Here is a 23,717-nt window from a genome sequence, read left to right on the forward strand (position 1 = left end):
CACAATAGTTTCCTTCGCATTTTGAATGTTTCATTTTTTTTTAAAACAAGGCACTAAATAAATGTCAGCATAGACCAGATTCTCCTTCCCTAAAAACAAAGAAAATTGTTATGATGGGCTCATGGATTAAATTGCAAATTAACGGATGTATTTGTTTGAAATTTGATAGCTAATCTTTAATGTGGCAGCACTGACTGCCACAGATCTTGTATGATCATCAACCTCTGTATCTTGTATGACACCGTTAGAAACACTCAATGCTTGAATAACCCCTGTTGCATTAAGGACCCATCAGGCCATCAGGCAACCACCAGTTTCAACAAATAGAATCTGAATCACATGCTAATGATACTTAAATGGAAGACCAAATGACAAGGCATATCACCTAACTTCTATAATCTAGCAGTCTGTAAGGCACATAGATGAGTCATTCTACACACACTGCAATAATAATGTGCTCTATTTCAATTGAATGTGGTTTTCATCTTTTAAAAATATATCTACATAATGTTTTATTACATTTAACCTGTCAGTAACCTGTTGTACAAGAATACCAGTGCTACTTTTGTTAATAAGTACCTTTAAGAAAGCAGTTCTAACACTTTACAATAAAGATACATGTAATTAATGCCATTAATTTACTACATCAGTGATCTATGAATTCTTTTGGTTTTGAAAAGCTCTAATGTGTGACATGTCTGGACACACTGCACATCCTAAGTTACGTTCATAATGAGCCGAATGTTACAAAAGGATGAAGATCATCTGATCTTTATCCATTTTGAAATGTATTGTGATACTTTGTTTTATATTGTAACCCAGGAATGGTATTGTGGATTTTACTTTCTCCTTGTTCTTGTTCTTTCTACTCCTGACACTTGCTAGTGCATGAGTTCTTTGTTCACAAGCTATCCTCTGCTAACTTTTGATGTGTGAACTTGATCACATGTTGTGCAAGTTAAATAGAAATTGCAACTCTAGCTTCATTTAAATAAATTGGTCGAATTGCCAGAACATGTTACAACTCCACAGGCAGCTCCCCATTCTATGTCTTCATTTCCTTCTGGGAGTAACACACGCAGATTTATCATTTTTATACCATAATTTGTACATTTATAAACAGTATGTAAGGGATCAACAACCATGATGATACTAAACATTTTATCACCAGCTTAGAACAGACATGTATCTGGGTAATGACTCCACAGGGATTAGACATTTCTATGGATAGTCATTTTTTTAAAATTTTCTGATGACTAACTCACTTTACCATCCTTTGGCAAGTACATTGGAGTAGTCCATGCCTTAGTGAAATATTGAAAAATATCTAATATTGAGTTAACTGCCAATTTTATATCTCTCTTGTTCCCAGTTTATTGAATAGAAATTTTTAAAAAACTGGATACTTAAAATGAGAGTGATGGTTGACAATCTTTAATATTACACGATGAAACAAAATCAAGATCTATCCAATTGAAACCTAAACTTTGTTATTATTGCCAGACAATGTTCATCTTTTGCCATTGGTAACAGAGATATTCAGAAGAGGCAGTTGTCTGATATTTTTGTGTTAAGATATCTATGGCATCTGCAAATCATTTGGCCACATGGAAAGCATAAATCACAGCCTAAGTTAGTGACTTTGATTGATAGATGTTTCTCAACTCATATGACTACGAGACAGGACAATTATGAATGAAAGTTAAAAGCCAAAAGCTTTTGCCAAGTTAAATTGGCAGTCATCATTCAGTTTCAGATAGCAGAGAGTATTAGAGTCTTACAAGAGATAAAATGCTCTGTGCTATTGCTCATCAAATGCTTTATAAATGTGGATCAGCAAAAGAAAGGAATTTGGCAGGTTCCTTCAAAGAGAACATTTATCCCATGGAGCCCTGAATACAAGCATGGGCTGTCATCTATTTAGTAATGGTACTGTTTTGGACCTGTTTCCAAGATACGATTTTTGCAAAGTTATTGTATCTTATAGGAGTAACAGTTGATATCAAATAATAGCAATCCACTATCTTACTAATTTTTGGATGACAACTGTATCATTCTGGGGAATCACTTTGAAATTCCTAGCGACATTTGGTAAAAAGTTATATTCTATAAAACAGAGTAGGCATCAAATAAGATTTTTATAACAGCTCTGATACATCACAGCTGAAACTTTAAATGGCCTTTGGAAGCCCCAGTTGTGACATCATGACCCATGAACATTCATGGTTTCAGGACAAAGCTCATCATCTACTGCCATCCCTTAGATGAATTCTAAAGTGGGAACCCATGAGATTCTGTGGCCTGTCATTAACAGAAAGGAATACCACTGCAAACCTCATGGACTTGTGTGTTGCTCCTTCCTTGATCAGTATCAAACCAGATGACCATCATGAATACCTGAAGATGAAATGACAATCTGCTGAGACACCAGTACAAATGTTAAAAAGTGTTCTTTTGTCAATGAATCAGAATGGAGTTCTACCTCATCTGGTATGAGAGTTTTGTGGATAGTTGGGGAATGAGAGGGATAAGAAATATACCCATCAGTAACAATGGCAGAGCTGCATATGCAAAAAAGTGCAAAAGGCACAGTTGAAGAGCTCACAATTATTTCCAGCCAGCAATCCAGAGTGGATGATCTATTTTAGTCATCATTGGAGTTTTCCAGCATCATAGATGCCAGTCTTCAGTCAATTTGATTCACTCTAAGTGATAACAAGAAGCAGCTAAGTGCACTAGAGACAGCAAAGGCTACAAGAATCTGAGAAGATCCTAAATGTTAAAACAGCCATGCTATATCCAAGCTGTTGCAGTAGCAGTACAATTTTGTTCTGTCCAAAAATATCTAGGTAATTTAGTCCCCAAGAAATAGGATGTATCCAACCTCACCGACTGCAGCTATCTCAGGCTACTCTGAATCATCGTCAGTGTTCTAAGGAGTTGACAGCAGTGCACATATTTAAAGAATAGAATATCCTTTATTGTCACATGTACTCCATTGTAGAAGTACAGTGAAAAGCTTTTACAATGTCTGTCTCTTATGGCACCATCATAGGTACAAGAACCTAGGTACAAAGCATTACCTTAGTGTTTTTGAAAAAAGTTAGTAAAACGACATTACAGTCAGGTAAAATATTACAAATAAATATTACATTGCAACAGCTCAGCACAGGGACTCCGCAGTCTGTCTGTCCGTGCCAGACTCCAGTCTAACAACCTTCCTCACTCTGCTCCAAGCCTCTAGATCTGTCCGCACAGGTACTTAGCTGCTCCAACGTAAATTCCAGGACTGCCTCTCCCTCGCTGGTTTCCGTCTGGGACTCACTCTAAATCTTGTTGCCCGGCTCTGCCACTGCTCCAGGATTTGCCTCTGGGGCTAAGAGGAGAGAAAAGAGAGATTTAAAATAAAAGAGAAGGAAAAAGAGCAGATTGAGTAGAGGAGCTCTGGCAGGAGTGTTTTAGTTTGCCGCCATCTTGCCGGAAGTTCTGACTAATGCTTAGCTTGTATTCTGTTGCGATCACTTAACTCCAGATCTTTTTAAAGACTTCGTCCAAAAGAGGCTAATGAGCTGAATTCCTGATGTGAGGGAAATGTGACCAACATAGACATCAAGAATGCATTTGACTGAATGGAGGATCAAAGCGGCCTAGAAAATGTGGAGTCAGTGGGAATCAGGGCAAGTTTCCAGTGCCTGAAATCACACTGAACACAAAGGAAGATTGTTCTGGATGTTGAAGACAAATGCTTTTTTAAAAATATTGATTGGTTCCACACAGTGTGGAAACAGGCCATTTGGCCAAAAAAGTCCACAGCAACCCTCCAAACAGCAGCTCACCCAGATCCATTCCTCTACCCTATCTCTGTGTACCTGCATTTTCCATGGCTAAGGCACCTAACCTACACATCCCTAAACACTATGGGTAATTTAGAATGGCCAATCCACTTAACTTGCACACCTTTAGACTGTGGAAGGAAACTGGAGCACCCACGCAGACACAGGGAGAATGTACAAACTCCACACAGACAGTCACCTGAGGCTGGAATCAAACCCAGGTCCCTGAAGCTGTGAGGCAGCAGTGTTAACCACTGAGTCTTTAGAGCCATACATCACTTCAGGTGTTCCTTTGTGTGGAGGTGCCAATGTTGGACTGGGTTGGATAAAGTCAGAAGTCACACAACACTAGGTTATTGTCCAACAAGTGTATTTGAAATCACAAGCTTTCGGAGCACTGCTCCTTCAGGTAAAGTGGAGGGAAGCACACAGGCACTGAATTTATAGGCGGAGAGATAATTCTAGGTAACTAAGAGTGTCAAAAGATAATACAAATGATGTGAGTGGAGTATTGACAGGCTGAATAACAAATCTTTGCAGGTGATCAAAAGTATCAAAAGTTGTGAGTAAAGTGTCAAGAGCAGAATGGCAAGTGAAGGGAAGACTGATGATCTGATTAATTAAGGTAGAGTGATAATTATAAAAAATAAATCATAAAAATAAGATGGTGCTAGAGAAAACCAAAAGGCTCATAGCATGATAGGTATAAGTGTTGTACAATGAGGGTCAAACCAAAATAGTAAGTCATCCAATACCTACAAACTGATTAAGGTAGAGAGATCAAAACAAATTATCAAGGTAATGGTGTCCAAACAGAACAGTAAGGAAGATTTTGCAGATACAGAACAGATACATGTGGTGGGGTCACATGTAGAGTGACAAGTATCTGAGATCACAGTTGAGGCCATCTTCATGGGTATGGGATTTAGCTATCAGTTTCTGCTGGGCAATTCTGTGTTGTGTTTATCTCGAAGGTCAACTTGGTAGATGCTTCCTCGAAGATTGGAGGCTGAATGTCCATGACTGCTGAAGTGTTCCCGAATGGGAGGGATCATCGTGGCAATTGTAGCACGGTGTCCATCCACCCATTGTTGTAGTGTCTGCATGTTCTCACTATTATACCATGCCTTGGGGCATCCTTTCCTGAAATGTATGAGATAGACAACTTTGGCCAAGTCACATGAATACCTTCCGTGTACGTGGTCGGTGGTGTTCCCACATGTGATGCTAGTATCCAGGTTGACGATCTGACATGTCTTGCAGAGGTTGCCATGTGGTGTTGTGGTCACTGCTCTCCTGAAAGCTGGGTAGTTTGCTGCGAACGATGGTCCATTTGAGTTTGGCGGTTGTTTAAAGGCAAGAAATGGAGACATCGGGATGGCTCTGGCGAGATGTTCATCATCATCATTGATGTGTTGAAGGTGCTAAGAACATGGTGTAGTTTCTCTACTCTGGGGAAGTATTGGATAACAAAGAATACTCTATCTGTCATCTTCTGAGGAGGTTATTACAGTTTTGAGCTGTGGCACATTGGAATTGGCGATCATTGAGTTGAAGAAAGTGAGGACTGCAGATGTTGGAGATCAGAGTCGAAATGTGTAGCGCTGGAAAAGCACAGCAGGCCAGGCAGCATCCAAAGAGCAGGAGAATCAACGTTTCGGGCATAAGCCCTTTATCAGGAATGTGGGGAAGGGAAGCGGGCTGTGAGATAAATAGCAGAGGGTTTGGGACTTGGGGGAAGTTAGCTGGGAAGGCGATAGGTAGATGCAGCTGGGGATAATGGCAATAAGTTAGAGTGGAGGGCAGAGTGGATAGGTGGGAAGGAAGATGCACTGGTGGGATAGTTCAAGAGGGCTCAATGAGTTGAGCTGAAAATGTGTTGTTGGAAAAGCGCAGCAGATCAGGCAGCATCCAAGGAGCAGGAGAATCGACGTTTCGGGCATAAGCCCTTCTTCAGGAATGAGGAAAGTGTGTCCAGCAGGCTAAGATAAAAGGTAGGGAGGAGGGACTTGGGGGAGGGGCGTTGGAAATGCGATAGGTGGAAGGAGGTTAAGGTGAGGGTGATAGGCCGGAGTGGGGTGGGGGCGGAGAGGTCAGGAAGAAGATTGCAGGTTAGGAAGGCGGTGCTGAGTTTGAGGGATTTGACTGAGACAAGGTGGGGGGAGGGGAAATGAGGAAACTGGAGAAATCTGAGTTCATCCCTTGTGGTTGGAGGGTTCCGAGGCGGAAGATGAGGCGTTCTTCCTCCAACCGTCGTGTTGCTATGGTCTGGCGATGGAGGAGTCCAAGGACCTGCATGTCTTTGGTGAAGTGGGAGGGGGAGTTGAAGTGTTGAGCTACGGGGTGGTTGGGTTGGTTGGTCCGGGTGACCCAGAGGTGTTCTCTGAAACGTTCCGCAAGTAGGCGGCCTGTCTCCCCAATATAGAGGAGGCCACATCGGGTGCAGCGGATGCAATAAATGATGTGTGTGGAGGTGCAGGTGAATTTGTGGCGGATATGGAAGTATCCCTTGGGGCCTTGGAGGGAAGTAAGGGGGGGAGGTGTGGGCGCAAGTTTTGCATTTCTTGCAGTTGCAGGGGAAAGTGCTGGGAGTGGAGGTTGGGTTGGTGGGGGGTGTGGACCTGACGAGGGAGTCACGGACCCCACCACCAGGGATATATTTCCCTTCCCTCCCCTATCAGCGTTCCGAAAAGACCACTCCCTCTGTGACTCCCTCGTCAGGTCCACACCCCCCACCAACCCAACCTCCACTCCCGGCACCTTCCCCTGCAACCGCAAGAAATGCAAAACCTGCGTTCACACCTCCCCCCTTACTTCCCTCCAAGGCCCCAAGGGATCCTTCCATATCCGCCACAAATTCACCTGCACCTCCACACACATCATCTATTGCATCCGCTGCACCCAATGTGGCCTCCTCTATATTGGGGAGGCAGGTCGCCTACTTGCAGAACGTTTCAGAGAACACCTCTGGGACACCCTGACCAACCAACCCAACCACCCCGTAGCTCAACACTTCAACTCCCCCTCCCACTCCACCAAGGACCTTGGACTCCTCCATCGCCAGACCATAGCAACACGACGGTTGGAGGAAGAGCGCCTCATTTTCCGCCTAGGAACCCTCCAACCAGAAGGGACGAACTCAGATTTATCCAGTTTCCTCATTTCCCCTCCCCCCACCTTGTCTCAGTCAAATCCCTCAAATTCAGCACCGCCTTCCTAACCTGCAATCTTCTTCCTGACCCCTCCGCTCCCACCCCACTCCGGTCTATCACCCTCACTTTAACCTCCTTCCACCTATCTCATTTCCAATGCCCCTCCCCCAAGTCCCTCCTCCCTATCTTTTATCTTAGCCTGCTGGACACACTTTCCTCATTCCTGAAGAAGGGCTTATGCCCGAAACGTAGATTCTCCTGCTCCTTGGATGCTGCCTGACCTGCTGCGCTTTTCCAGCAACACATTTTCAGCTCTGATCTCCAGCATCTGCAGTCCTCACTTTCTCCTCAATGAGTTGAGCATTGTATCCTGTTCTTATGAGAGTGAGTTTCAGCCTCTGTAAGGTGTCTGTTGCATTCCTCCTCATCTGAGCAGATCCTATGTCTGTTCAAGGCTTGTTCATAGGGGATTGCTTCTTTAACATGTTTCGGCTGGAAGCTAGAGGAGTGCAGCATCATGAGTTCTCCATGGGCTTGTGGTAGACTGAAGTACTGAGGTGTCTGTCCTTGATGGAGATGCATGTGTCCAAGAATGAGACTGATTCTGAAGAGTAGTCCATGGTAAATCTGGTGGGATGAAACTTGTTGATAACATTGTGTAGTTGTTTCAGTGATTCTTTGCCATGAGTTGATTTATCTGGTGTATAGTATTGGTTGGAGGTCCTACGCAGCAAAGAAGGATGGCATCCAGACCTTCAGAGTATGCTATGTACTCTCATCCTGCATACTTCTTGTATTGAAGGCATTTTAGCATACTGCAGCAGCATCCCCCACAATGACGGCAAAGTCGCAACGGCCTCATCACTCAACAACGACAACGGCCAATTTCTAATAAACATCTCCAACTCGACTTCATCCTCAACCACAATGTCTTCACCTTTGACAACCAGCTCTTCATCCAGATATGTGGAACAGCCATGGGGACCAAGTTTGCACCCCAATATTTTCATGCATGAGTTCAAGCAAGACTTTTCTGCTGCACAGGACCTCTACCCAGTGATATACACCAGATACATCAATGAACAATTCAAGGCAAAGCAGATCTCTTGATGCATTTGTGGTTACATTTTAGAGTGTGTAAAGGGTATACAGCAGCTTGACAAAATTACTTCAACAGTGCCTCCCAAACATGTGATGTATGTTGGTGAACAATTGCATGTGATACGATCAGCTCCACGTTCCCTAGCAATCATAAACCTCCTGGTTTGGATGTTGCTTCATTGTTGCTGGGTCGAAATCATGGAGCTTTCTCTTTATCGGTAAGGTGTAAGTATTGCACCATTTGTGGAATGCTTGTTCAAGAAAAAGAATACTTCTGCATTTCCACCCCAATTCATTTCATTGAAACCTATCGGCATATGTTTCTCTTTCTTCCTACTTCATGAATATATTCAGATTACCATGAAATGCGTTTATGTTGAGACATTTATTTTAGATATGGGCAGAATGCTGACAGATTGATGGAAGAGTAAGTTCAGTGGAGTATATAATGAATAATTATCATTATTGATAGCAATCCTCCATCTATGTAAAATGATGGAACTGCAAAACATAAATCCATTGATGATGGGATTTGGTACAATTATTATTAATGATTGATGAAATGAGAAACCTTTGCCAAAAGCACTGTGTTTGAGGTGGTTATTGAGTGTTGAGTGTTGTGGGTTAATGTGTTTGATGTTCGTCCCTGCTTTAAAACCACTGTAGCTACTAAAAAATCATGTTGGCACAAACCAGCAAATAAGTGATGTCACCATTTTCCTTTGTCATCAGCTGTTACCTCCCAAATGTAAAAATCAATGATTTGGAGCTTTTGTGTAATGCTTGCAAGTATTCTTTTAAAGGACTTTGTTGTTCTATTGGTGTTCTAGCTCTGGCTGCATGGCCATGAAGAGAATTCTTCGCAATGCATCCATCCACTATCCTGTGAACATGCTCAAGCTAACGAAGTAACCTTGGCTAGGATACATGGCCTTTGTGATTTTCTCCTTCCATGAGTTGCCCAGAATGTGCCACAGATAATGAATATGAAAGATGTTGAGCTTCCATTCTTGAAAGCCATAATTCATTTGTGTTTCACAGTTGTATAACAAAGTGCTAAAAACACAGACCTTGGAAAACAACATTAAGGGTTAAGGGTTCTGAAGAAATGTCATGCTGGACATTAAATTCTGTTTCTCTCTCTCCAGATGCTATCAAACCTGCTGAATTTATCTATCTATTCTGTTGTTTCGAATTTCTAGCATCTGCAGTATTTTGCTTTTAACTTAGTCTGAAGAGTCAGCTTGATATTTGCATGTTTTGTGAGTCACCAAAGATGGTAGATACTTTTCATATGTATGTGTCTTGAGTTTGAAATAACAGAGGCCGGTATCCTGTCACCAAATCACTCTTTATTTTCATGTGAAAATCCAGCTTCTTCACAGCCAGCTCTCTGAGTGAATAGAACCTCTGACACTTCTGGTCTTATCTATCAGGCTGTAACTGGACCAGATTAACAGCCCCAAATAGGGAACTCATATTCTATGATGTCCACCTGGCTGACTCATTATAATCACTACATCCCTCTCCCTCTGAGTCCAAGGACATAGGCTGTTTTTTTTGTAGTTCCTTCTGAGGTGGTTTACCACTGAGTCAGGTTCCACTAGCCCTGCCTCTGATACAAGTGGTATGTGATGCAGTCAAGGTGGTGAGATCCTTCGTTTCCATCTCAAAGTCCGAACTATCTTGACTGCTTGATGGAGTGGGAGATCCCACAGGATTTTCTGGAACAGTTGGAAAGGTTATCAAGATGCTGGGCTCACTTTGTTCCCATGTAGTTTGCGCATTTGCGGCTTTCATATGGTTCACATGCTTGTTCAGGACTGTCACATGCACCTGAACTTAATACATCAGTGGACCTGACCCTTTGGTTCAACCATGCCTCCAAAAATGCAGGGCCATTCTTGGAGTTCCTACACCGAACTTTGTCCCTGAAGTAAACTGTTTCCCTCGTTTCGTGGAATCTTATGTCCGACATTGGTACTCTTGATGCTGTTTTACCACTGCCTCCCACAGTCCAGGAAGATCAGATTCAACCTGTTGTGGAGTCTTCTCCCAATTAGTAACTTTGCTGGAGCTATCCCTGTAGTTGTTTGGGGGGGTGCGGTATCTATAATCAAATACAAGCCAGTCCAGTTTGGTGTCTAGTGAAGCTATAAGCTGTTTCTTTAAGCCTGCCTTCAAAGTTTTGATTGCTCTTTCTGCCAAACCATTGGATGATGTTCGGTGTGGAGCTGTCCTTATATGTCAAATACCATTTGACTTTAGAAAGCACTCAAATTCCCTGCTGGTAAACAATGGCCCGTTAGCTGTGAGCAACATTTCCAGGAGTCTGAACTGCAAAGATGCCAAGATGGGGGCTAGGTTTCGATGAATGTTCTATAATAATTCACCAGTCCAAGGAAAGACCTAAGCTCCAGAGAGAGCCAGTGCACCTTTGATTGTACTCAATTTCTCTTCCAACAAGTGTGACCTGCTCTTGTCGATTCTGTACCCCAAGTAGGTCACTTGAGGTGCCTGAAACATACCTTTATCCCTTTCTTACAAAAAACATCTCAGGACTATGTCCAAGTTCTTTAAGTGCTCCTTATTGGTCTTCCCTATTGTTAACATCATCGAGATAAATGGCAAACGGGAGTAATGCCTTCTTTCCACATACTGGGCCCATTCTTTGAGAGCAGGATTGAACAAGCCAAGCTTCCCAAATAATAACGTAATGCCAGAAATGCTTACACCAACTCAAAGATGACTGTTGTGAATACATTTCTACAGGAGTGTGCTTTTCTCTTGTCACCACAGAAACAACTCCATAGAGGCTGTTATCCTGTCACCAAGTCACTGTTTGTCTACACATGAAGAGTCCTTGACACTCAGGCAGCACTTGGAGTGAACAGAATGTCCGACACTCCTGTTCTTACCTGTCAGCCAGGACTCCCTCTGATTGGACCTGATTAACATCCACAGTCATTCTATGCGATGTACCTGAATGACCTCATTACAATTGCTGCAGAGTTCAATATCAAAACAGATTGTGCCACTGTGGATAGGAAGGAAGTTCAATTTGCTAATCACTTCCAATGGATAATGTTTACTTTAAGAAGGGAGCAGAGGGGAGATGTAACACTGTGTCCTGTAAACACATTTTTCTTGACATTTATAGTAAAATAAAGTAATTACAGACATAGAAGTAGCAATCCAAGGGCATTTATAGTTGAGTTTCTATCTGAGTGACCAGTGTGACATAACCTGCATACGGGAGTTATTTGATCAAGATGTTCTGTATGTTGTAAGATGGATTGTAGAGCTTGCTGTCTGGCTTACATTGCAGGTAAACTCCTTTCATATCTGCATGGAAGGTCAACGTCAAGAACATATTGAGAGGACTCAATGGGCAATTATATTGCTCAGCAATTGTGTAAACACAGTGAAGTAAAATTTCATTAAATGGTTATCCTTGTCAACAATTTTTCAACGTTTTTATATCTAAAATAAAATCTTCGTGATGTGCTGTTTTCTAACTTCCCTTAAAACATGTAGCTCCAGAGATATTGTTAAACCATTGTTAATTTATGAGGTGGCAACTATCAAAATGCACTGTTAGCAACAAAATCAATAAAAATGATTTCATTGACACAATTACCAGCTGCAAAGGTTTATTTTAACTATAATTTTTTTTGATTACAGCAATGTTATGTTGCAATTAAGTTCAGAAAATCGAGCAAAATTAAAAATCAATAGTAATCAGATCTGAGTTTTGACCTGTATGGACAGAGTTCACTGATTTGCTTTAAAAAACAACATTCAATGTTGATGCTTTTATACTTTGCTAACATCAATCCTTCAGGAGAATTTAAACTAGTGGCTTTAAACTCTGCTGCTTTCCTGGCCATGCTCTTTCCCCTTCTCCAACATTGGAAAAATGTAGATTCCAAATATGACTTGAACAAGGTTAAAGATCATTTCAACCTTTCAGGGTTTAACGGTATACTATACTCATACAAGCAATATTTGTATCATTGAAAAAAATTTGGAAATATTCCTGACTTGGAACAAATTGTAAATTTAGCAAAAGGTGTTTGAAATAAATCTCAACAGAATATGCATCTCTTTTTATTGCAAAATGGTTAACCGCGGACAAAGAGATTACATTACTGCAATTGAATTACTGAAGGAGAAGAAATATTATTGTGATATCAGGAGGGAAAAACCTGACAAAATATCAGGATTTTCCTCATTTATTGTTATGCAATTGAAAATTGGGAGACAGTATTTGCATTTAAATTCTGATTTAAAAATTAGCATTCCTACAAAATGGATTAAACTGGATGCTTCAGTGCACAAATGAGGCTTGGAGCTGCTGTCTTTTGGTCCAGAGAGAGGTATACTATGAGTTGAGCCCAACCATACTGAATCATCTGTGCACAACCGAGTCCTGAGTAAGTATTGAGCCTGACTGATCATTCAAAGATATTCAGCCTTCTGTTTCTTACTGATAGCAGTCTAAGATGAATGATCACTATTTTTATGCAATTTGGTTAGAAAATTGTTTGTGCGATGCTGTTAATATGTGTGCAATAATTTCTGATCTATGTGGCATCATCTTTTTTATAATCTAGGACATGCAAATCATCAGTACAGATGAGAATCAAGTATTTGTGGCTGTTAAGGAGTGGCATCAGACGGACACCTATAGCCTCTACCTGTCGGACCTGAAGGGTGTGTACTTTACTCTCGCTCTAGAGGATGTCAGGAGTACCAAACAGCCAGAAGAAAATGTTGTGATAGATATTCATGAGGTAAACACTGCTTCAGTACTTCAAAAATACAGGGATGTAGTAACACTGACTGAAAGATACTGTCTGTTCAGTGGCATACTGGAACTCAATATGTGGCAATGACATCAAAGGCATTGGCTATCTTCGAAAGTAGCAACAATTTGAATTTAAATATTTGATTTAGTCAATGCCTATGACTATTGCAAATTTTATTATCATTTGAACCCTTCAATTTGGGATAAAGAGAAAATGAGAGGAAACAAAATTAATATCTAGATTCCTGAAAAGCTATCAGTTATTTTACATTGTTATTCAATAAATAAGGACTTCTCCCAAATTTAAACTACTTCTGATGTTTGAGAACCTTTATTCCCGTAATACTGGTGTGACTTCACAAACTAAAAAGAAACAAAACTCAGCAGGATGGGAAGACTGATATTTTCCTGCAACTGACAGAAACTTAAAGGTTAAAAAAACTCCTGTGTTCTTCAGTCACAGAATGGCTAACAAAAAAGGCAGCATAGTAGTTGTGTGAATCGATGCAAACACAGTAGTAGAACTATTCATTGAAGAAGAACCTTTGCCAAAATTGAGGAGAAAGTAGACCCAAAAGACCTGACTAAAATTACAAATGTTGTGTGCAGTTTATAAAGGAATCTGTTGTGGCTTGACAATTGGCGATATTTTGTCTGTAGACAAGAAAGGATATGTGACGGTTTGATGCTCATTCACTTTACTATATATTACAAATTTTGAGACTTAATAAAGCTATAAATTCTTCAGGAAATTTTACTTCTTCAGCTTTTTTACCCTCTGTTTTCTATTCACCGTTCCTGAAGTTATTGACTTCTCACTGTGATGGTTTTCCCTCCAGAACCTAAACTGTACATATTGGCAGGGTATTTGACTCTTAACAACTATCAAAACCCACTTTTGTTTCTATCTAAGGACTATGTATGCAGGATTGCTGAATCAGTGATCAGAAGGGTTGATTTTTTTCCCTTCACTTGCTGGATCCATTTGTAACAATCATTTAATTCAACACAGACGAGGATGAATGCTGAGGGTTGCTTAATCTATGTAAAGTTGCTCCCTGTTTGATAGAATGGAATCATCAGGAAGTTGACAGGTGAGAAATGTAAAGGGCGAAGAAATGATCTGATATTTAACTAATTTTGATGTGACAGGGATTAAAACTTTAACAGCTGGATAAACTAATGCAATGCATTACAAAAAAAAATGAAGAGTACATTAGAAGTTTGATGTCATTGCAATTCCACAGAAATCAGATTTTTTAATGATTGGATAGATATATTTTCTTTACAGGTTATTATATCAGTTTAATGGCATTAAATCAGTTTCACATAGGGACCAACAGTAACTCAACAAAGTGGGTCAAAATCATAGAGCTGGCAGATTGAAATGGGGGGAAATCAGAGGTCTGAATCAGATATTCTCACATTATTCACTATTCAGCTGTACATATATTCAAGCAGAGGTACTGGGTGATATTTAGAAGCATGACTCCTGATTGGTCTTTTTTCTTGTAATGTGGCTGAAAGCTATAATAATGGAAGTAGGTAATTGTAGATATGCCAGCAGTCTTCAATTTTCAGCACGATGCAGCTGTGAGCCGGTAAAGTTATTATTTATTTTTACATAACTCTCCATTTCTGTTTTCTAAAGTGCATTTCTTCATTTCACTGCCATAAAGCAGATGAAGCAAATGTTTGGGTTATGGGCAGTGTGGGCTCGTGGGGAAATCTGTCTTTGGTTCTGGGTGTACAAAATTTCCAGGATGGAGGAATACTGGGGAGACAATGACTGTTTTAGGCTCTTACCATTCAGATATTGCGAGTGACAAGATATAATTGTATTGCCACTGAGTTCAAAAAGACCAGTTTTAATGAATTAGCCTCTTAGATTCTGCGCTCCTGCATCCTGCTCCCTTAATATGGAAGAGACCCACAGTAGATGAAGGGTGCAATGAATGTATGGTGCTAGCAGGTAGACAGTCAACTTGATGCAGAAATGAAAATAGCTGCAAAATAAAAGTGGCTCAAGGGTTGGATACAGATTGAGGACTGAGATGAGTCACAGCCAACTTGGAGTGCAGACATGAATTGGAATTGTTTAATATTCCACGCGGATGTTACATCGTGCTAAATTAACATGTGAATTGCACAACTGTTTGGAATACTGAACAAGGTAATTGTTTCCAGTGGGAGAGAAAGTACAAAGACAAAATTTTTTTCTAGGCATGCCAACTATTGGAAAACGTACTGTGGTTATTTATATAATGTAGATAATTTCTTACAAATTATGCTGCTCGATCTGTTATAAAAACATTTCACCATTTCTATCTTCTATACAAATCAAGAAAGCCCCAGATCCAATCTCAGAACTGGGCTGCCATCTGATCTCTGCCAAAGTCAATGTCCTAAACTTAGGATTAGATATATTGTTGGAATTTCTGACGTGATTGCTATCAAGCAGTGCATGCTGGGGAGAATAAGTGGCTCGATTCTTTTTTGTGAATCCATCAGAAAATTGCTCGGATTGTTATAGAGAGTGAGGTAATGTCTGCCCAATATCACTCACGCACTGAATCTGTTGTAGGGTGCAACCAAGGTCACATTCCCTCCCATCTCTCTCACTAGCTGCCATTTCACTGGATTGCCAGTGGATCTGGGAAAATTAGGTGTTGGCTCTGAGTTTGGGGAATGGTATTAGAGGGCATGGAAGGGACCTCCCTACCGATAGCCCACTACCCCATCCCATTCATACCTTTTCACAGGTATGCCTTTATTCCTGATGAACGGCTTTTGCCCGAAACATTGATTTCGAAGCTACTTGGATGCTGCCTGAACTGCTGTGCTCTTCCAGCACCACTAATCCAGATACCTTTTCACAGACTACTCTCTTTAGCATTGATCTTACGGACCCTTCTGTACCAATAAATAACCCAGACATCTTTTGTGGCACTACAGTGACAATTGTATTCCAGTACTGCTGGGATATTTCAGCCACCATTTATGAGAATCCTGTTGGGACTTAGTTATATATGTGCAGTAAACCCGTAGACCCAAAGGTAGTGGTGAGGTAGAGCTGTGTATTGCCAGTCTACATGTGGAAGCTGCTATGTTTTCAGATGTTGTCAATGAGCCACTTACTGATGAGAAATTGCAAGGGGCTGGAAAAAAATGTCCTGTCCTGACCTGGTATTCATCCTCACAGGATATTTATTTCAGTCAATCACATTCTTTTGTGGTATCATTGACCAAAGGGTAAGGAAGCATTAGCTTTGAATAATTAAACTACTTTTTAGAGATTTCAAACTCTGGACTTTTTTTTGATCTTGTGTTCCTTGTGGAATTTTAATAATAATCACAGGCGGGATGAATGTTTGTCTGACTATGTGAGTGGCACAGCACATATCCAGAATGTTGAAATATTAGTAATCACTGTCACAGTTCCCTGATTCTTTGGTGAACAGGGCATTTTTGGATTGGTGTAATTCGCTCAATTTTAACTCTCTCTTACTGACATTCCACAGAATCCTAATGGTTATGAAGGAGTTTGCAGTCTGCAATGTACTGAAAGGGGGAAAATAACTCAATTTGAAAGCAGTGTTAATACCCAAAACCCAACAATCCATTACATATTGGTGCACTGCACAGTCTGTAGATGTGACTCCCCACAGTGTGTGTTCCTGGTCTTGGTAAGGATGAAAGAACACGAAGGGTGGAATCTTGTTGCTGTGGTCAGGACCTGTGCACTCTCTTCCATGAAGCCCAGCCAAATCACACAAGAGCTAAGAATCAGCCAGTAACTCTTGCCTCAGTACTGCCATGGAAAAAGTAGTGAATACTGTTGGAAAAGCACTCCTGGTCTCCCAGAAATAAGTGATTTGATGAAGGAGTGTTTCAGGTTAGGGGTTATAGGGAAAGTGAGGCTGGGAATCAAAACTTTCAGCACTCACAACCCAATGTCCAGTCCCTTGATTAATCTCTACCCCAAGGCTGACAGACAGCATGCACAGATTGACCAGTCTTGTGGTTTACAAATCAGGTAATAACGGGGTGGTGGGCTGAGGCTCTTGAGTAGTTTTTAGTTGGTCACTTAAGCACCTCAGTTAGCGGAAAAACAGGAAGGTCGATTGTGGTCCTTCTCATCGAGAACTTAAATTCCACAGCAATGAGATTGGTTGTGTTCACTACTGCCTAACCTAATTCCATCTCCTTCCCACCTCCAAGCCTATCGCCTTCAGCAGTAGAAAGATTCAATCCAAAGAATCTCTTGACCAGGGTGGAGAATAGGAAATTGAAAGAATGGGGCAAAAGTGAGGACTATAGATGCTGGAAATCAGAGTCTAGATTGGAGTGCCGCTGGAAAAGCACAGCAGGTCAGGCAGCATCCGAGGAGCAGGAAAATCGACGTTTTGGGCAAAAGCCCTTCATCAGGCAGGGGGCCTCCAGGGTGGAAAGAATGAAGCAACTCGGAATGTTTCACACCTCTGTACATAGAAATTGAGCAACAATGGAGCTGGGCCCTGAATGTGTTACCCGATAAGCCTCTTGTTAAAGAATGATTTGTGGTACAGATTAAAACGGAGGAATATTTTAAAAAGTGAAAGGTACAGATCCAGGATCAGAATTCAGTTGCTTTTGTTTGTAACAAAAAGAGCAATGATGGTATGTTTGTAATGTAGCTATGTTTGCAACTGTGTATATTTAAATAAGTTTATTTATATGTATCAAACATACTTTTATATATATATTTATGTGATCTCTGAAAAATGAATGGAAGATCTGAAATAACTAGGGAAACAATTGTTTGTGTTATTTTTAGATTGTGTTTTCCTGCTTGGATGAATGACACTGTATATTGCAATTAGCAAAGCAATCTGTTACTCAAGGGTCTATTACCAACAGGGACAAATTACAATGCAATAGTGTCTGATATGTGCATGTCTTTCATCCATCAGCTCTTAATAGATTTTCACAACTCACTCTACTCAATCCTATTTCTTACTGACATATCTGGCTTTGTTTTAGCCACTAGCATCTTTTGTTAGAATTTGAAAGCTACTTTGATTATCTTGGCTGTATATTAATCAATCTGACATTTTGGCTTTGAGGACATTTTACAGCAATCATTCAAACTTAGCCCCAAGTTGGGAAACTGTATAAATTTGTTTTTGCCCCCAGCAAATAATTTTTTTTTGTCTTCTTTCTTCTACCATATTCTTTGGCCTTATAGGTGCAGGGAATTAAAGGGGTTTTCTTGGCTAATAAAAAATCGAATGGTAAAGTGAAGACCTACATCACCTACAATAAAGGCCGTGATTGGCAACTGTTGACTCCACCTTCCACTGACATGAATGGCAAACCAACTAACTGCCATCTGGTAAGTCTTTCGCTAGGAAGGTTGTGCTATGTTCTGATGTCCTCGTTTTTAAACGGGTGTTATATTTGGGAAAGGAAACTTGCTGGCGTGTTTTGTGGCCCTGTCCCACACCACATGGTTGACTCTTAACTGCGTTCTGGAAATGGCCTTGCAAGCAACTTAGTCATGTAAAGCTGCTCTGCAACAGTTCAAGAAGGGATGAGAATTATTACCTTTGCCAACATCATGAGAACGATAAATATATATTTTAGGATTAGGGCCAAAGCTGTTGCTGTTTAATTTTTAATCATTTAGATGCAATTGTAATTTTTCCAGCTGTACTGTATTCTTAGAATCAAATATTTATTGGCATAAACATGCCTACCATTTATTGTTTCTGGGTAGAAAATTAGAACTGGTTGTTTATGCAGAGGGAGAATTAAGTTAATTGATTAGATTTAGAAATGTGCATTTTAACAATTGTGGTTCTGATTATACCTTGTTATCATTCTCAACTATTATAAGCACTCTGGTTAACTATGCTGTCTGAGGCTATCCCACATCAAATCTCACTCAGTTGGTACTGCTTTCCTCACTGAGCTACATTGGCTTTCAATCTCTCAACACGTACAATTAAATTTCTTTTGTTCTTGTTTAAAACACTTTATCCTAGTAATCTCTACCTGCCTTACAAAACTCACACTCTCCATTTGGTCTTCTTGAAGTTCCAGAGGTGCAATGGATGATACAATGAAGAGGAGCAGGTAGATGGCTTACGCAGCTGAAAACATGTCTGCCAACAGTGGATTCAAAGGAAGAATGAATATTTTGGAATAAATATGGAGCAATCACTGGCAAAGTTAGTCCCCTGAACAATAATAGACAATGTTTAACTCTGAGGTGACCACCAAGGCACAAACCATCAACTCAAAAGAGAGGAAGCTGCCAAAGAGGGATTGTAGTCATCTGAAAGTCTGAGGAGATGAAGTATATCTTTTTTGAAGTACTGGGAAATAATGAGTTGAGCAGAATTACAGAGTGAGGATGATATTCAGTGATTGAATATCTCTTTGTCTGGGGTGGGAAAAACAAATGATTAGCAGTTGAAAATCATGGGGCAAGGTATTTTGGCCACGCCATTGATGACTAGGGCCTGCCTGTTGTGTTACTTGAGAGGGCATCTGTAAAGCTTTGAGCAACCTGCCCACCTAAAATAAGTGTAAAGCTGTTTAAGTATGCTCATTACTGTCCTGAATCATGGAACAATCATTTTGGGATTGTAGAGATCATTTGGACTTGAGAAGCAGGCAAACTGCAGATCAGAATTGGTGAGGAGTGGGAAGGTACAGGTGGCAATTTAACACCTGTTTAATGCCCAGAGCCTCACCTGAAGTAAATTTGAGTTAAAACTGTGAATGGACAATCGGCATGCTTATACTGTACCCTGTTGTACCAGATTTGGGTTGCCTAATAAGTGGTCTGGAAAGGAATTATTGGTGAATGCTCAAGGAAAAACCCAGACATCTTTATGTGAGTATTTTCCATGGGGCATGAATGTATTGGAGTGCTCTTCCTCTCAAACACACTCACTTTCTTATATACACATGCTGGTGTACATATTAACATACTCAATTTAAGATCCTGTTGATTTCCCACTCTGTTTCACCATCAAACATCCACTTGGCATTGGCAGTCTTCTAACAGCATATAAACAACAATGAAAAGCTTTGGGCTGCTATATGCTGACTTCGAACTGACAATTCCGCCCTTCCAAGCCTGCGCCAGCATTGGGTGCAAATCCAAAGTTGTCTCTTCCACATAGGAATGGCAGCCATTCCGACTCAGTCATACAACACTTTTTAGATTTGTTGATGAAGCCCATTCAAAGATGGTGCTCTGATAGGTGAATGTCTTTTCTAAAAATTAGTCAGTTTGAGTTCCAAGTGCAGTAAGTCTGCCTTTAAGTTGCATTTTTTTTCCAATTGCTTCTCTTTAACATCCAAGGACACATTCAGCTGTAAGAGAATCCAGTTTCCTCACTGCAGAATCACTCAATTTCCCATAGATTTCTATTTCTGCCTTATTTGTTTTGGAGAGCATTTCTTTTGCCCTGTCCAGTTTTGGGCAGATTAGAAATTATTTACCCAAATTAACACAACTTATCTCTTCTATTTATTCGATTAGATTCCCTGTGTGGAGTTTGCACATTCTCCCCGTGTCTGCGTGGATTTCCTCCGGGTGCTCCGGTTTATTCTCACAGTTCAAAGATGTGCAGGTCAGGTGAATTGGCCATGCTAAATTGCCCATAGTGTTAGATGCATTAGTCAGAGGGAAATGGGTCTGAGTGGGTTACTCTTCGGAGGTTCGGTGTGGACTGATTGGGCCGAAGGGCCTGTTTCCACACTGTAGGGAATCTAATCAATTTATGTTAGCTACAGCTCCTGTAAAGCTGCCAGTTGCTGGATATTCTATCCACTCCACCTTTGGCAGCTTCCTTGTTGGAGGCCTGATCAAGGTTACGATGATGCTTGCAATGTATATGAAAAGGTCAGGCCATAAAAACATAGCCGGGTCAGTCTACCGTACAGTATCCAAGTAATAATATTTATCTTGATAGAGTCAGAGGCAGCCTTCCACAAAGTCCAGTCATAGCTTTCTGTAAGTAATCATGACCACTTGATGCTTTTTGAACAAAGCAGGCAAAAGCAGGCCAAGTTGCTTCTTATAACATATGATTAGTAGTCCATTCTTTTACGGGAATTGCACAATCTTCTTCCGCTTGAGCTACATGAAAGTATAATTGTAACCGGGAGGTAATATTTTGCAGATTGCAATACAGACAATAGATTGTTTAAATTTATGCATTCTGCTGCACTTGCCTTTCCATTGAAGTAATTAGGTTTTTTTAATCCCACTATTTATGCCTTGTTTGTTTTATTTATTTTTCTAGGAAATTTAGGACCATTTGAGGCTTCAAATGTTTTGAGTAAAGCTGGGATCTATGGTTCTGGATTAGTGGTGCTGGAAGAGCACAGCAGTTCAGGCAGCATCCGAGGAGTAGTAAAATCAACGTTTCGGGCAAAAGCCCTTCATCAGGAATACAGGCAGAGACACTGAAGTGTGGAGAGATAAGCCAGAGGAGGGTGGGGAGAAAGTAGCATAGAGTACAATAAGTGAGTGGGGGAGGGAATGAAGGTGATAGGCTGGTGGGGGGTGGTGCGGGGGAAGGGTGGAGTAGATAGGTGGAAAAGAAGATAGGCAGGTAGGACAAGTCATGGGGACAGTGCTGAGCTGGAAGTTGGGAACTGCGGTGAGGTGGGGGAAGGGGAAATGAGGAAACTGTTGAAGTCCACATTGATGCCCTGGGATTGAAATGTTCCAAGGCAGAAGATGAGGCATTCTTCCTCCAGGCATCTGGTGGTGAGGAAGCGGCGGTGAAGGAGGCCCAGGACCTCCATGTCCTTGGCAGAGTGGGAGGGAGAGTTGAAATGTTGGACCACAGGGCGGTGTGGTTGATCGGTGCGGGTGTCCCGGAGATGTTCTCTAAAGCGCTCTGCTAGGAGGCGTCCAGTCTCCCCAATGTAGAGGAGACCGCATCGGGAGCAACGGATACAATAAATGATATTAGTGGATATGCAGGTAAAACTTTGATGGATGTGGAAGGATCCTTTAGGGCCTTGGATAGAGATGAGGGAGGAGGTGTGGGTGCAGGTTTTGCCATTCCTGCGGTGGCAGGGGAAGGTGCCAGGATGGGAGGGTGGGTTGAAGGGGGGCCTGGAACTGACCAGGTAGTCACGGAGGGGGGCCATCTGGTGTCTGCGGAAGGTGGAAAGGGGTGGGGAGGGAAATATATCCCTGGTGGTGGGGTTTGTTTGGAGTTGGCGGAAATGTCGGCGGATGATTTGGTTTATGCGAAGGTTGGTAGGGTGGAAGGTGAGCACCAGGGGCATTCTGTCCTTGTTACAGTTGGAGGGTTGGGGTCTGAGGGCGGAGGTGCAGGATGTGGACGAGATGCGTTGGAGGGCATCTTTAACCACGTGGGAAGGGAAATTGCGGTCTCTAAAGAAGGAGGCCATCTGGTGTGTTCTGTGGTGGAACTGGTCCTCCTGGGAGCAGATACGGCGGAGGAATTGGGAATACGGGATGGCATTTTTGCAAGAGGTGGGGTGGGAAGAGGTGTAATTCAGGTAGCTGTGGGAGTCGGTGGGTTTGTAAAAAATGTTGGTATCAAGTCGGTCGTCATTAATGGAGATGGAGAGGTCTAGGAAGGGGAGGGAGGTGTCAGAGATGGTCCAGGTAAATTTAAGGTCAGGGTGGAATGTGTTGGTGAAGTTGATGAATTGCTTAATGAATTGATGAACCTCCTTGCGAGAGCACGAGGTGGCGCCAATGCAGTCATCAATGTAGCGGAGGAAGAGGTGGGGAGTGGTGCCGATGTAATTACAGAAGATGGACTGTTCTACGCAGCCAACAAAGAGACAGGCATAGCTGGGGCCCATACGTGTGCCCATGGCTACCCCTTTGGTCTGGAGGAAGTGGGAGGATTCCAAGGAGAAATTGTTAAGGGTGAGGACCAGTTCGGCCAAACGAATGAGAGTGTCGGTGGAAGGGTACTGTTGGGGACATCGGGAAAGGAAGAAACGGAGGGCTCGGAGGCCCTGGTCATGGCGGATGGAGGTGTAGAGGGATTGGATATCCATGGTGAAGATGAGGTGTTGGGGGCCGGGGAAGTCTTGGAGGAGGTGGAGGGCGTGGGTGGTGTCTCGAACGTATGTGGGGAGTTCCTGGACTAGGGGGATAGGACAGTGTTGAGGTAGGTAGAAATGAGTTAAGTGGGGCAGGAGCATGCTGAGACAATGGGTCGGCCAGGGTAGTCAGGCTGGTGGATCTTTGGAAGGAGGTAGAACCGGGCAGTGCGGGGTTCCTTGGCTATGAGGTTGGAAGCTGTGGGTGGGAGATCTTCTGAGGTGATGAGGTTGTTAAGCATAAGTAATAATTAATGAGGAATGGCATATTTATTGATATTAGGTGGTAGGATGTATTTTGAAAACTGACATGTTGAAGGTATAATTACATTTGTGAAGTGATTTATTCATCAATAATGTATGTTCACAAATGTATTATTGTTCTTGTATTTGTTTTAAATTGAGCTTTCTGGCCAAAGGACTACAACTTGTGTTGTAAATTATTTTACATTTCATAATGCCAATATTTCAAAAAGAGAAAAATCACATTTTTGTATTTTCTTTTAATTTTGAGGTTATTTGCAATTGGACTTGTGTAGTATATGAGATGACAGAGTCCCCTAGTGCAATAGGATGAGTTAAAGGTTTCGGCCTGTTGCCAAGGATGATGCTGAAAACCCTCTGAATTATGTTTGATTCATGCTTCACCTGGTCACAAAACAGCTTGATGTTGCCACTGAGTTCAAAGTGAAAGCACTTAGTAATTCTCCATTGCTGTTTTGC

General features: G+C 41.6%; 1 protein-coding gene across 4 annotated transcripts in view; it reads left to right on the forward strand.

The window, feature by feature from the left end:
• The window catches only part of sorcs2 (sortilin-related VPS10 domain containing receptor 2), a 668,617-nt gene that overhangs the window by 528,530 nt on the left and 116,370 nt on the right, over positions 1-23,717 (forward strand). For all 4 annotated transcript variants that reach the window (XM_072576855.1, XM_072576671.1, XM_072576763.1 and 1 more), the window contains 2 exons: positions 12,703-12,882; positions 18,124-18,270. In XM_072576855.1, the coding sequence (XP_072432956.1) occupies positions 12,703-12,882; positions 18,124-18,270 (327 nt within the window). The remainder of the gene's footprint in view (positions 1-12,702; positions 12,883-18,123; positions 18,271-23,717) is intronic.

This window comes from Chiloscyllium punctatum, chromosome 1 (genome assembly GCF_047496795.1).
Source record: "Chiloscyllium punctatum isolate Juve2018m chromosome 1, sChiPun1.3, whole genome shotgun sequence".
Classification (NCBI taxonomy): Eukaryota; Metazoa; Chordata; class Chondrichthyes; order Orectolobiformes; family Hemiscylliidae; genus Chiloscyllium; species Chiloscyllium punctatum.